Raw genomic sequence first — 14,829 nt, 5'->3', positions numbered from 1 at the left:
GGAGAGGGATAGAGAGTTAGAAACATCGATGAGAGAGAAACATCGATCAGCTGCCTCCTGCACGCCCCCCACTGGGGATGTGCCCGCAACCAAGGTACATGCCCTTGACCGGAATCGAACCTGGGACCCTTCAGTCCGCAGGCCGACGCTCTATCCACTGAGCCACACCGGTTAGGGCAAGAACACCTCTCTTAAATGATATGGTCACAGCTCACAGTTTGAGGAGCCATATGAGTTCTGTGTTACTGTATTTTATTGCTTAGAAATAGGTAGTTTTGCCATAGCTGTAGTAATTTCTTAGAGTCTGCATGTACAAGCCTGAAGGAAGAATGTTTATTCTGTTATGATTAATCACGACTAGGCAGCTATTCTGTTTTACTTTTATTGTTTTCAGAGAGGAATGGAGAGAGAAACATCGATGAGAGAGAATCATTGATTGGCTGCTTTCTGCCCATCCGACACTGGGGATTGAGCCCACAACCCAGGCATGTGCCCTGACTGGGAATTGAACTGTGACCTCCTGGTTCATAGGTCGACACTCAACCACTGAGCCACACCAGCCGGGCAGGCAGCTATTTGTTTATGTTTTATGTGTTTTTTTAATCCTCACCAGGGGATATTTTTCCATTGATTTTTAGAGTGGGAGAGGGGAGAGTCAGAGAGAAACTTCAATGTGAGACACACTGATTGCTTCCCGCCTACATGCGCCCCAACCATGGCTTAGGATTGAGCCTGCAACCCAGGCATGTGCCCTTGACTGGAATCGAACCTGGGACCCTTCAGTCCACAGGCCAAAGCTCTATCCACTGAGCCAAACCAGCAAGGTCTAGGCAAGTACTAGTATTCTATGAAGAGTGTCATGGATTCTCCCCTGCCCATAATCTGAGAGGAATAAGCTAAAACCTAAAAGGGAATTTTAAGACTAACATTTGGCCTTAAAATTTTTTTAATAAGCAATAACCGTAAGTCTGGGAGTGATATGAACATTTATTGTGTAAAGGTATATTACATACCCACCTCCTGTTGGGAGGAGCCAATGAAATAGTACTTAGGAGTGCCTGATAGTGAATGTTCAATAAATACCTATTTAAAAAGAAGAAAAGGCATTCGTAGCCCTCTCGATGTGCCTTCAGAATTTCTTACCCTACCCAGGCTGGCCAGCCCAGTCATAACCATTTCCTAAGAAAATTTCAAGTAAGATTTGATGAAATTAGAGCAATTTAAATTATGAACAAAGTAAACCAAAGGCATTTTTAAAATCTGTGTAAATTCTAGAGCAGCCGTGGGCAAACTAAGGCCCGCGGGCCAGATCCGGCCCGTTTGAAATGAATAAAACTAAAAAAAAAAAAGACCGTACCCTTTTATGTAATGATGTTTACTTTGAATTTATATTAGTTCACACAAACACTCCATCCATGCTTTTGTTCTGGCCCTCCGGTCCAGTTTAAGAACCCATTGTGGCCCTCAAGTCAAAAAGTTTGCCCACCCCTGTTCTAGAGTAATTATTGGAAACCATCAGAATTTGTATTTCTACTTTACCACTCACACTTTCTAGTACTTTGCCAGGGAATTATATATACATACATATATATGTGTGTGTGTGTATACACACACACACACACACACACACACACACACACACACACAACTAGAGGCCCGATGCAGGAAGATTCGTGCAAGAATAGGCCTTCCATCCCCTGGCTGCCAGCACTGCCTTCGCTCTGGCCCAGAGCTGCCTTCTGCCTTCGCGTGCTGCCCAGAGGCCTGGAGCGGCCAGAGCGGGATGGAACACCTGCGTTGTTGCCATGGGGACGACACAAGCGTCCTGACCCAGCCGCCGCCATCTTTGTCATGCCAATTTGCATATTCACTCCTTATCGGCTGTGAGCGCCGCCATCTTTGTTGCAGTGATGGTCAATTTGCATATCCCATCTTTATTAGCTAGGACACACACACACACACACAGAGGGGCCAGATTATTATGACCACCTGATGTTTGTAGGCAATTAGCTATAATTTCATGCTGAAGTTGCTAGAAGGCCAGACCATTATAAATAGGGAAGCAGGTTGTTTACCATGACAGAAGTGATTTTTTTCTGAAGATATGGGTAAACAATGCAATTTAACAGCCTTTGAATGTGGGATATATTTGAATGTGAGTGACCAGATTATTATGACCACCTGACATTTTCAGGCAAATTAGCCATACACTGCATCGTATGGGATATGGAAGCTGAAGGCCTGTTTGAACACCTTTGCTGTCTGCAGTTACCAAGAAAAAAAAGTCTCCAATTCACACAGGAACACAAGGATTGGACAGTCGAGCATTGGAAAAAGTCATGTCCGATGAATCACATTTCCAGTTGCATCATGCAGATGGCAGAGTGAGAATTTGGTGGAAACAGCATGAAAGCATGCACCCCACATGCATGAGTACAACCCTTCAAGCTGGTGGAGGCAGTGTTATGGTTTGGGGCATGTTTTCCTGGCATGATTTGGGTCCTTTAAATTTGTGTGGAACAACGTCTGAATAGCACAACATACCTAAGTATCGTTGCTGTTCAAGTTCATCCTATGTTGATAGCGTATCCCAATGGAAATGGCTTCTTCCAACAAGACAATGCGCCATGCCACGGTGCTCGTATTGTGCAGGAGTGGTTTCAAGAACATGAGGGAGACTTTACCTTGCTTGGGTGGCCCCCACAATCACCAGATCTCAATCCAATTGAGCATTTGTGGGACGAAGTTAAAAGAGCCATCAGGCAGCTGGTTTCACAACCATCAAATCTCACAGAACTGGACGGTGCTATTCATCAGGCCTGATGTCAGATTCCTCGCATCACCTTCAACATCTCGTGGAGTCAATGCCAAGAAGAATCGCCGCAGTATTGAAGGCAAAAGGTGGCCCAACGAAATACTGCTGGGGTGTTCATAATAATCTGGCCACTCAGTATGTGTGTGTTTGTGTGCGTGCGTGCGCGCGTGTGTGTGTATATATATATATATATATATATCTCCCACGTTCAAAGGCTGTTAAATTGCATTGTTTACCCATATCTTCAGAAAACAATCACTTCTACTGGTAAACAACCTGCTTCCCTATTTATAATGGTCTGGCCCTCTAGCAACTTCAGCGAGAAATGGCTAATTTGCCTACAAACATCAGGTGGTCATAATAATCTGGCCACTCAGTGTATATATATAAACTGAGTGTCTATTATGTACCAGGTTCTGTGGGCCTGGAGAAACATAAATATGATATAGATACACATCCTTCCTCATAGTCTTAGTCTCATAATGAAAGGTTTAAACACATGGTAAAAAGTTTATGAGAAGTTGCTACTGAAGATAGCACTTGAGCTTGTCCAACTCCTAAAGGATTGGATTTATACTCCCATTACAGGGTGTAACCTGAACAAAGACATGCAAGTGGGGAATGACAGTGCTTATACCACTCATGGAACACTCGTGTACTAATTTTGGCCAAATTCAGGATAAAGAGGGGACACATACCAGAAATGTTGGAGGCCATCAATAAGATTTAAGGTGGACAATGAATGGGATATAGAAAAGCCACCATTTCCTCATCTGGAAAATACCTATTTCAAAGAATTAATCTAAGAATTAAATAGGTTAATAAATATTTAGGACCATGCCTAGCATGTTTATTTACTGTTATCAGTCCCCAGCACACCATCAAAAATTAATCAGTTCTGACAATGTCATCTATTTTACTACCAAGTCCAACAGTCAGTTTTGTCTCTTTTATACTTACAATATACTAGAGGCCAGCACATGAAATTCGTGTGTGGGTATGGTCCCTAGGCCTGGCCTGCAATCAGGGCCATCTTCCCCGGCTGCCCACAGCCAGCCCCACCCCCCACCGCCATCCACCCCAGTTCCCAGTTCCCCATCAGGTGATCGTAGTCTGCTGGCCGAGGGCAGGAGAAGTCGGCCATTCTGCCCACTCGCGGGCCCCGCCCCCGCCGCGGGTTGCTCTCTGTGTGTGGGGTGACTGGTGGGGTGGAGGCCTTGGCCTGCCACCAACCCCCGGTTCCCCGTTAACCATTGGGCAATTTGAGCCTGCCAGCCGGGGAAAGGGACCAAGAGGTGGTCAGTGCGCCTCAGTGACTGGTCGAGCGATTATTCTGGTCATTCCGCTGTTAGGGTCAATTTGCATATTACCCTTTTATTATATGGGATTCTCAGCAATACTGACAGGATCAATCACTCTCCTTGAAATCCTTGCTACTTAATGGCCTCTTCTCAATCTCCTTCCCTAGATTGATCTACCTCTTCTCATCCTCTAATGTAGAAGTCCAGGATTCAGTCTTAGTATTCTGGATACCTCCCTCCCTTAGCAATCCACTCATCCTGTGCATTTCTGTCCATGCAGTTGTGGTAAATAGTTAATGAAAGGTTAATAGAAATTTGGGAAGTCATCATCATATGTAAGGTGACTAGAGCTTTACCTTGAACTAAAACTAAGTATCTTGAAAATAATTTATTTTACATATTTAACAAAAATTACAACTACACAGTAATTCCTAGAACACAGAATAAATCAAGTTTTGTTTTAATGACTATTTTCTGACAAAATGAAGAGAGCAAGTCTTTACATTTGACTTTCAAGGCACAGTCATAGAAGAGGGTACTCTACCACATCAAATTCCCCAAAGCTAAGCCAGTGAAGCACCTTGTCATTATACACTAGGTCCCTATTTTCCCATTGGCCATCTGAAATGTTTGCCAAAGTACTTTTATGGACTTAATTAGATAAGATTACTGTTCAGTTATACTTAAATGGGAAGGATCTTGGGCCTGATGGACAGGGCAGTGGGAAGCTATTAGATAGCTCTCGACACATTCAGTCTCCTTGTTACTGTGGTCACAGCTGACATTCCAGAGAAGCACACCTGGCCCAGGAAGAGTAATCAGAATCTTCCAGAAAGGCCTCAGGGTTGGTGGGTAGCCACTGAAGTGGAACTTGGAGAGGTCAGCAGCCATGTGGGGGAAACAGCTGAGTTGAGAGGATGAAATGGACACTAAGCAAAAAGTTGGAAGGAAAAAAGAAGGAAAAAAAAAACCCAAATTGACAGCAGGTGATTTCATTTGAGACCTACTACAGTGCAGATGTCCTGGTCTGTAAATTCTCCTTTTCCTAAATTAAGCTGTCATTTGTAAACTGTGTTTTAAAAGAGCAATGTGAGTATGTTACCAAATAAAAGGTTTAAGAGACTGGGAGGAGACAGGAGAAGGGCAGTTAGGGTTAAGAAGCCTGCTCTTGCAGACAGCAGGAACTACCCAGCTCAGAGAAGACTGGAGGTGGCCTTTTTTCTTTAGCATAGAAGGGAGAGACAGAGAAATATGGATGTGAGAGAAACATCGATTGGTTGCCTCCCACACACGCCCTGACGGAGATGGAGCATGTAACTGAGTTATGTGCCCTTGGCCAGAATTGAACCCCAGACCCTTCAGTCTATAGGCTGATGTTCTATCCCCTGAGCCAAACCGGCGAGGGCTGGACATGGCCTTACTTGAATAGCAAACAGTAACACTTAAAATTTAAAAGTTATTGATCCTGCTTCCTAGTAATTACTTAATCCATGATTAGATTAGGTAGGGTAAATTTGAGATCAGTGAAATAGTAATGATATTTAAAAACAATAAGTGAGTTGCATGTCACGATTTAGGTTAAAGTAAATCAAAACTTAAAAAGCAAATTATGATATCAGTATCCAAACTCATCTTTGATATGGATTGATTTTTAGAAAGGGAGAAACGGGAATGTGAAAACAAAATAAGTCCAGCTTTGATTTCATCTCATTCTGTTCAGTTTCTATTAATGGACGGATGGATCCACTAGGATTTCTGCAAAAAGATAAAATAAATATCATCTAGGTATAATTAATAGCAATCAACAAAGCAAATGATACAACATTGTGGTTATATATTTTTACACTTTATATATAAAATAGTTGGGAATAATTCCGAATGATATTATCTAACTTGATATTGTGGGAGTCAGGTATAGGGATCACAAATTCTATACTGAGAAAGACATAAGCTGTTAACCCAAGCTGCCAAATGTCAATTAAAATTTTGTTCCTACCATTCAAGTGTTAATTTTCAAATGTTCTCCTCAAATGACACATGTACTTTCTTTGGAATGGTAACATACTCACTTTCACCAGTTTTCTTGTTGCCAACATCTCAGATGTTCCGTCCTTCACATCTAGTAAAGAATGCTTTGCTGGGTGGCATGCCTTAACTGCTACTGGAGTAGTAGCTAGGTTTGGGTTGTATTTTGATAAAATCTAAAAAACAAGCAAATTCCTTTTTATTAAGTCATATGAACAACATAAATTTGGAAGGAGTTATAAAACTCAAGAAAACCCAAGGAAAATTAGAGGGTATGGGTTGTTTGAAACAGTAAGAATTTTTTTAGCAGCACAGACGGACGTTTAACATCACAGAAATGATGGCAATATTAAAAATTTAACTTGGGTGTAGAGGCTTGATTACTAAAGCCTTCTAAAATGTACACTGAGGATAATGGAAACAAGCAGCAACGTGTCCCTGTGAACAAATTAAGCCTTTACAAAGATGTTAGGAAAAATATATATAGGAAAGAGGCAAAATAAATGCTAAAAAAAAAAAAATGTTATATAGATTATAAAAAGAATTTGAAATATCAACTATGATTGTTTTCATAAATAAAGAAGTGACACATTAAATACAAGGTTTCCCTCTTTTAACATAGAAATAAAAAGGGAAGTGGAACTCTATATAATGCTTATAGACAAAAACTGCTCCTTCTCACTCTATTATGATGCCCAGGAAAAAAAAAAACAGAAAAGCCAGAGAGAGGAGAATAATGAACCCTTTACTTATATGTTAGGATGAGTCTGTTCCAATGGCATTTAGGTTTTTTCCCAAGTAGTTTTATCTTTCTCATAGCTCTCCATAAGCTAGGAAGGTTGCTAGAATAACCATTGCCAAACACTACAACTCCTTTGGGGGAGTAGTGGGGGGACTGGAAGAACCAGACTGGTGGTTATTTAGATTTGGCAGTTGCTATAAATCAGTAGTTGACTAGTAGTAAATGATGTTTTACTAAAGAATTAGAAATTCTAAATCAGTGTTTCTCAAGTTATTCATGATACCCATCTCTGAAGAACTGTAGGATAAATGACATTCCTTACTTGGGCAGCAACACCTCCCATGGAAATAGTGGTCAACATGACCATCACAGGTGAACAATTGAACAATTAGAATACATTACAAGAATACATTTCTGAACTTGAGGTTAAAGAGAAAATGCCCCAGGGCGTAAGAGTATGATGATGTCACTAGCTTCTGCTCAACTCAGAAGAACCTTAACCAGGTAGTGTCAGAAAGTCCTAGCAGCCCAGAATTTAGATTTTCTCAATACCCAAACCAGCACATAGCCCAATGATAATAGTTTACATCAGAGATTACATAAATATATAACTTTGAAAAAGATGTATCAGAAAAAAAAAAAAAAACAGCCTGGAAAATAACCTGGAGAATGTCTTCTGGAATTGTAGTTACTTTTGGAGGTGTAGGTGTTCTGAGCAGATTCTCATAAGAAGAAATCACAGGGGAAGAGGGAGCTTCCGCACAGCTCTCAAAGCACTTGTCTGAATTTAAAACTAACGATGTATAGTCTTTCATTTCCAAATCATTTGATGAACTGTTTGTTTTTGATAATGGATAATCTGTGGATACCTAGTGAATAAAAATAAATCATTAAATTATGGTGGTATAAAATAATGGAAAATAAAAATTGTCAATTGTTAGTTCTGTTGGGGTCCTTAAATAGGCCAGAAATGGCCCCCTCTTCCCAATCAAGTATTAAATAAAATCAAGAAAACAAAGAAATGGCATATGGAGGACAAAGTACCACCTTCATTACCAACAAAGGCTGAGCTACAGCTTAATATGAAAAATGGACTGAATCCCAGATTTAGATGATTCACCCCTTCCCAGTCTCAAGCAACTAACTGGGCTAGATGAGAGTCACAGCACGAAGGAATGGGCAAATTACCACAGGCCCTCACCCCCAAGAGGAAGAAATATTTGACGGAAACCCAGCATTTTATTTCTCTACAACTACAGTGTCCAACACAGAAGCCACAACCATCTGGGGTTGTTTAAACTTAATGAAATTAGTAAAAATTTAAAAACTAAAAATTAGTCCCACAGATGCACTTGCCACATTTTATGTGCTCAGTAGCTGGCTGTGACTAATAACTATCATACCGAACAGCACAGAATATAGTACATTTCCATCACTGTAGGAAGTTCTATTGAACAGCCTGGTCTACCATATGGGTTGTCTTAAATATTCATACCAACTTTACAACAGAATGAGGTTTTGATAATAGTAAATTTGTTCACTAGGGAAAATTTGGGGGGGAAAAAGGGGGGGCAATAAAAATCACCCATAAATAACCACATTTTGGTGTGTTCATTCTTTTTCCTTAAAATGTAGTAGTCCCACCTTATCCACAGGAGATATGTTTCAACACCCCCAGTGGATGTCTAAAACCCTAGATAGTACTGAACCCTACATGTACTGTTTATTCCTATACATACATACCTATAATAAAGTTTAATTTATAAAACAGGTACAGTAAAAGATCAATAACTAATAATAAAAAAGCAATTCTAACAATATACCGTAATAAAAGTTAAGTGACTTGAACACAAGCACTGTGATACCTTGACAGTTGATCTGATAACTGAGATGGTCACTAAGTGACTAACAGGAGGGTAGTATTTACAGTGTGGACATGCCAGACAAAGGGATGATTCCTATCTCATATGGAGCAGGAGGATGAGAGATTTTATAACTCTACTCAAAGGAGCATAACTGAAAACTCATGACTTGTTTATTTCTGGAAATTTCCATTTAATATTTTCAGATTGCAGTTGACCACAGGTAACTGAAACCACAGAAAGCAAAACCACGGATAAGAGAGGACAACTGTATGCATGTGTATCTGTACATATACATACATGCCACTTTCCATATCATTAAATACCTGAACACATTGTTTTTATATGTTCTTATATGTTTTTTAAAAACATGATAGTTATGCAACACTGGACCTTACTGACATACCTTAATGTATCTTGCTTCTCTTCTACCATTTGACATTTAGATTGTTTCCATGTTTTGCTCTAATAATAATTTGCTATAACAAATCTGTCCCAGTGAGCCTTAGAATAAATTCTGAGACATGTTTAAAAGGTATGAAAAAATTTAAAGCTCTTAATATACGCTGCTATATTACCCTCCAGAAGTATATGGTAAGTATACAACTAAAGTCTGTATTATTCTAACTTTTTAAACAGACTGAGTCAAGAAGTAATCGTGTATCCGAGTCATTAAGAACAAAATTAGAGCTTTTAATTTTATGAAAATTTACCAAAGCTGTTCTGTTCTTTGTAGAAGGAATTTTCAAACCAGGAGTACAGAATGTAGGTGCCAAGGGAGACTTTGTATATTCATCATCTAGAAGACACATACAATCACATGAAAATAAATATTTGAAAATAAAGTTGAAATACAGATTTCAACTTTTAAGTTTTAATCCTTGTCAATATAATTTGTATATATTATTTTTAATAACTTAAATTATAACTAACATCTGCTTAGTTGGACAGGAAAAAATCAAAACTCATATCACATATCTAATGATCACTAGTACTAATAGAAGTTCAGCAAGGCACAAGTGCCAGATGCAAAAATGAATAATTCTAGCATAAGAGCAAGAAACAAAAATATAATTTGAAGAAAGATATTTTTCACTATTGCAACAAGATTAGAGCAAGATACCTATATATAAACCTATTAAAAACTGTTTAAGATCTTTATGGAGAAAATCAAATTTCTGGAAAAAAAAAAAGGAGGAAGAGGGCCAGGAAGTCGCTTGCTGTCCAAGATATTATGAACAGAACTATGCATATACATATATTTGATATCTATAATACACAGTATCATGAAAGCAATCTTTAAAAAATACCAAGGAGAAACTGTGAACATGTTAGAAAAGTGATCATCAGACTGGCAAAATTTGATTAGGTCTAAATATCATTAAGTGCTGGAAAAGACAGAGAAACAGTAACCCAAACACTGCTCGGGGGCATAAAAGCCACCTTCAGGGCAATTTAGCATCTTAGAGTAAATGAAGGTGTGCATCCCCTTTCATCTAGAAATTCTACTACTAGAGTGAGAAACACATGTGCATAGGCATAATTTTCATTATAGCACTGCCTTGTATTAGTAAAATATAAAAACAACTCAATGTCAATAAAATGGCTTATTCATACAGTGGAACACTACTGAACAATTAAAATGGATGAACTGCCCTAGCCGGTTTGGCTCGGTGGATAGAGCGTTGGCCTGCGGACTGAATGGTCCCGGGTTTGATTCCGGTCAAGGGCACATGCCTGGGTTGTGGGCTCAATCCCCAGTAGGGGGCATGCAGGAGGCAGCCAATCAACGATTCTCTCTCATCGATGTTTCTCTCTCCTCTCCGAAATCAATAAAAATATATTTTTTAAAAAATGGATGAACAAGATTTACATAGATTACTATAAAAAAACATACTGTGTAGTGAAAAAAGCAAATGGCAAAAGAATACAAATTATATGTTGTTACTTATGTGAAATTTTAAAATACAATTATGCTTTAATTAATCATTGCTTTTGGGGAGGAAAGGAAGGAGAACAATTAAGTGGGGCTAGGTATTTAGCTTTAGGTATAACTTTTTTTTTTTTTTAAAGATTTTTAAAATTATTTTTAGAGAGGAAGGGAGAGGTGGAGAAACATGAATATGAAAGCAAAACATCGACTTTCCTCCTGAACGCCGCCTACTGGGGATCGAATCCGCAACCCAGGCTTGTGCCCTGATTGAAAATCTAACTGGTAACCTTTTGGTGCATGGGATGGCTCAACCAACTGAGCTAGACTGGCCAGGGCACTTTAGGTATAACTTTAATTTTAAAACATTTGAAGCAAATATAGCAAGATATTAACATCTATTTAATTTTATATTTTCAGTATACAACTATACACCTGGGGTTTTAAGATAAGGCAGCTAACCTAAAACCTGCCTGCAGCCCTAGCCAGTTTGGCTCAGTTGATAGTGTCGGCCTGTGGACTGAAAGGTCCAGATTCAATTCTGGTCAAGGACACATGCTCGGGGTTGTGGCCTCGATCCCCAGTAGGGGGCATGCAGGAGGCAGTCAGTCAATGATTCTCTCTCATCATTGATGTTTCTATCTCTCTCTCCCTCTCCCTTCCTCTCTGAAATCAATAAAAACAATAACAACAACAACAAAAAACCTGTTTGCAATGGGTAACCCATGGAGTCCCGGCTGGGGTAAGCATGAAACAGCTCCACAGGGCACATAGAACTACCACTGAAAACCTCCATTTAAAGATGAGTTCAGAGAGGGACAAGATGGCGACCACCGAGAAGGTAGGGAGGGAGAGTGTGTGAGAGAGTGAGGGAGCGATAGAGGAGTGTGTGGACAGGTGTGATGTGTGTGTGTGAGAGCTAGGACAGTTAGATCCTGCAGGTCTTCCAAGGGGCTGCCAAACTGGGCAGTCTTAGAGGGTGCAACCCTGCTGCTTCCGCAAACACTCCGGGGAGGACACCGCCGGCACAGAGACCACGCCATCTTGAAGAACTGAACTGCTTGAGACTAGGATCCTAGCCTTGCCACTACCTAATCTGGTCTCAGTCACAAACTGGGACCCTACAGCACTCGGGTGAAAGACCTGTGACCACCACTGCAGACCCAGGGACACCAAGACCCCAGGCAGGCCAGGGCTGCAGATTTCTGTGAGTCACAGAGCCAATCCCCCTCCCCACTGGCCCGCGGCAGTGGCATAGGAACTGCCAGACCCTCTCCACGCAAACAGGCCTCCTGCCCACACACAACAGCAGCGGCTCTACCTGAATTTGAGCCTGGGTGCGCGGACAGGGGAAGTTTGTTTCCCGCGACCAGACCCTGCGCCCACACAGGGAGGCTGCACTGAATTTGAGCCCAGGTGCACATACATAGGGAGTTTGTTTCCCGCAGTGCACACCTGTGTGACCAGACCCCGCACCCACACAGGGAGGCTGCGCTGAATTTGAAGCTGGGTGCTCGAACACGGGGAGTGTGTTTCCCTCAGCCCGCACTCCCATGACCAGACCCCAAGCCCACAAAGGGCGGCAGTGCCACCTGACTTTGATTCAGGGCAAGCGCACACGGAGGCTGTTTTCCCTAGTGCAGGAGTGGACCTCCTGATGACACAGTGCAACCTGGTCCCCCAAGCAGGCCAGGGACCCTGATTCTCCACGCGAGAGGCAGCACTGAGCACCAGTGACTTGACTCTGTTTCTCATGTGTGCGCCTGAGATCCCTGACTCCCAGTGCATTCACACTAAGAGCCAGGGACTCCAATTCTTGGTGCATGCACACACAGGGACCCTGATTCTGGGCGCGAGGCCGCACCAAGCAACAGAGACTCTGATACTCGATTCTCAGCATAGGCACAGGGGATCTCTGATTCCTGACACTCGCTAGTGGACTCTGATTTTCGGCACACGCCAGCAGGGTCTCTGTTTCAGCGCGGCGCAGGCTGGGTCCCTGATTCTATGTGTGCACACAAGGCCGCACTAAGTGCCAGTGACTCTGATCCTGGGCAAGCGTGGCTCCCACCAACCCATGGCAGCCACACATCTTGGTGTCAGAACTCTTCAGTGACACTCAGGGGGTGCGAAGCTCCCACTGCACACAGCTCAGGCCTCCACAACTCGACATTTGAACCTGCAGGTGATAGTTAGAATAGGGAGACAACGAAACAATCCGCAGAGGAAAGAAAATGAGGAATCGCCAAGAAAGGAAATAAGTGAAACAGAAGCATGCAACATGACAGAAAAAGAATTCAGAGTAATGGTCGTACAGTTCATACACTGGATGGACGAGAAAATCAACAACCTATGCAAAAATCAAGAAGTAATAAAAAGTGATACAGCTACAATCAAAAACACCATGGAAGGTTTCAACAGTAGACTATAAGAACCAGAGGACCAAATTAGAGAGTTAAAAGATAAGGTATAGAAACAGGCCCAATCTGAACAGCAACTAGAGAATAAAAGTAAAAAACAGGAGGAGAGCCTAAGGGAGCTATGGGACAACACAAAACAAAGTAACATATGTATAATAGGGCTGCCAGAAGGACAGGAAGAGCAGCAAGGATTAGAGACTTTATTTGAAGAAATAATGACAGAAAACTTCCCTGATATGGGGAAGTACAAAGTTACACAAGTACAGAGAGTCCCAAGCAAGATAAATCCCAAAAGACCCACACAAGACACGTCATAATTACAATGGCAAATGTTAACGACAAAGAGAGAATCTTAAAGGCTGCAAGAGAGAGACAGACAGTTACCTACAAAGGATCCCCCATCAGATTATCAAATTTCTCAAAAGAAACACATCAAGCTAGAAGGGAATGGAAGGAGGTATACAAAGTGATGCAAAGCAAAGGACTGAATCCAAGAATACTCTATCCAGCAAGACTATCAATCAAAATCGAAGGGGAAATCAGAAGCTTTGCAGACAAAAAAAGGCTAAGGGAGTTTATCACTACCAAGCCAGCAATACAAGAAATGCTAAAGGGAATGCTCTAAAAAGAAGAAATAGAAAGGGAGGAAGGAACACAGGCATAAAATACAGAAATGGCTACAAACAAGTACCTATAAATAATAACATTAAATGTAAATGGATTAATGCTCAAACCAAAAGACGTTGAGTGAATGAATGAATAAGAAAACATGACCCATATATATGCTGTCTACAGGAGACCCACCTCAGAACAAGGGACTCACACAGACTGAAAGTGAAGGGATGGAAAAGTATTTAGCAGGCAACCGGAAATGAAAAAAAGCTGGGGTAGCAATACTTACATCTGACAAAATAGACCTCAAAGTGAAGACCATAACAAGAGACAAGAAAGGCCACCTCATAATTCTAAAGGGATCGATACAACAAGAGATACAACTCTGGTAAACTTTTATGCACCCAATGCAGGAGCACCCAAATACATAAAAAATCTTTTGGAAGATATCAGGGGTGAGATTAACAACAACACAATCATAGTAGGAGACTTTAATACCCCATTAATGTCACTGGATAAATCTTCTAGAAAAACATTAGCAAAGAAACATCAATCCTAAACGACTCACTAGATCAGATGGACTTAATCGACATCTTTATTACATTCCATCCCAAAACTACAGAATATACATTCTTCTCAAGTGCACATGGGACATTTTCAAAGATAGACCACATATTGGGACACAGGCAAAGTCTCTCCAAATTCAAGAGGACTGAGATCATATCAAGCATCTTCTCAGATCACAATGGCATAAAATTAGAAATCAACTACAGTAAAATCAGTCACAAAAATTCAAACACTTGGAGGCTGAATAGCACACTATTAATCAATGAGTGGGTTACCAAAGAGATCAAAGAAGAAATAAAACACATCCTGGAAAAAAACGACCATGAAAACACAACAATCCAAAATCTTTGGGACACAATGAAAGGAGTCCTGAGAGGGAAGTTCATAGCATTACGGCCTATCTCAAAAAACAAGAAAAACTGATAATAAACCATCTAACTCTGCAAGTTGAAGAATTAGAAAAAGAGCAACAAAAAAGCCCAGAGTGAGCAGAAGGAAGGAAATAATAAAGATCAGAGCGGAAATAAATGACATAGAGACCAAAAAAAAAAAAAA

At 40.9% G+C, this 14,829-nt stretch overlaps 1 protein-coding gene across 2 annotated transcripts in view; it reads right to left on the bottom strand.

The window, feature by feature from the left end:
* The window catches only part of SKA3 (spindle and kinetochore associated complex subunit 3), a 36,446-nt gene that overhangs the window by 5,706 nt on the left and 15,911 nt on the right, over positions 1 to 14,829 (bottom strand). Inside the window, exons 6-9 of one of the 2 annotated variants that reach the window (XM_014528131.1) lie at positions 9,459 to 9,544; positions 7,546 to 7,752; positions 6,186 to 6,317; positions 1,014 to 1,083 (exon numbers count right to left, since the gene is read on the bottom strand). In XM_014528131.1, coding sequence (XP_014383617.1) covers positions 1,014 to 1,083; positions 6,186 to 6,317; positions 7,546 to 7,752; positions 9,459 to 9,544 — 495 coding nt within the window. Of the gene's footprint in view, positions 1 to 1,013; positions 1,084 to 4,544; positions 5,872 to 6,185; positions 6,318 to 7,545; positions 7,753 to 9,458; positions 9,545 to 14,829 lie in introns of those variants that run through there. The other variant, XM_005880030.2, reaches the window with a different exon arrangement.

The sequence above is a fragment of the Myotis brandtii genome, unplaced genomic scaffold, assembly GCF_000412655.1.
Source record: "Myotis brandtii unplaced genomic scaffold, ASM41265v1 scaffold62, whole genome shotgun sequence".
NCBI classification, from domain to species: domain Eukaryota; kingdom Metazoa; phylum Chordata; class Mammalia; order Chiroptera; family Vespertilionidae; genus Myotis; species Myotis brandtii.
Note: the sequence above shows the minus strand (reverse complement) of the source record. Positions and strands in the feature narration are given on the sequence as shown.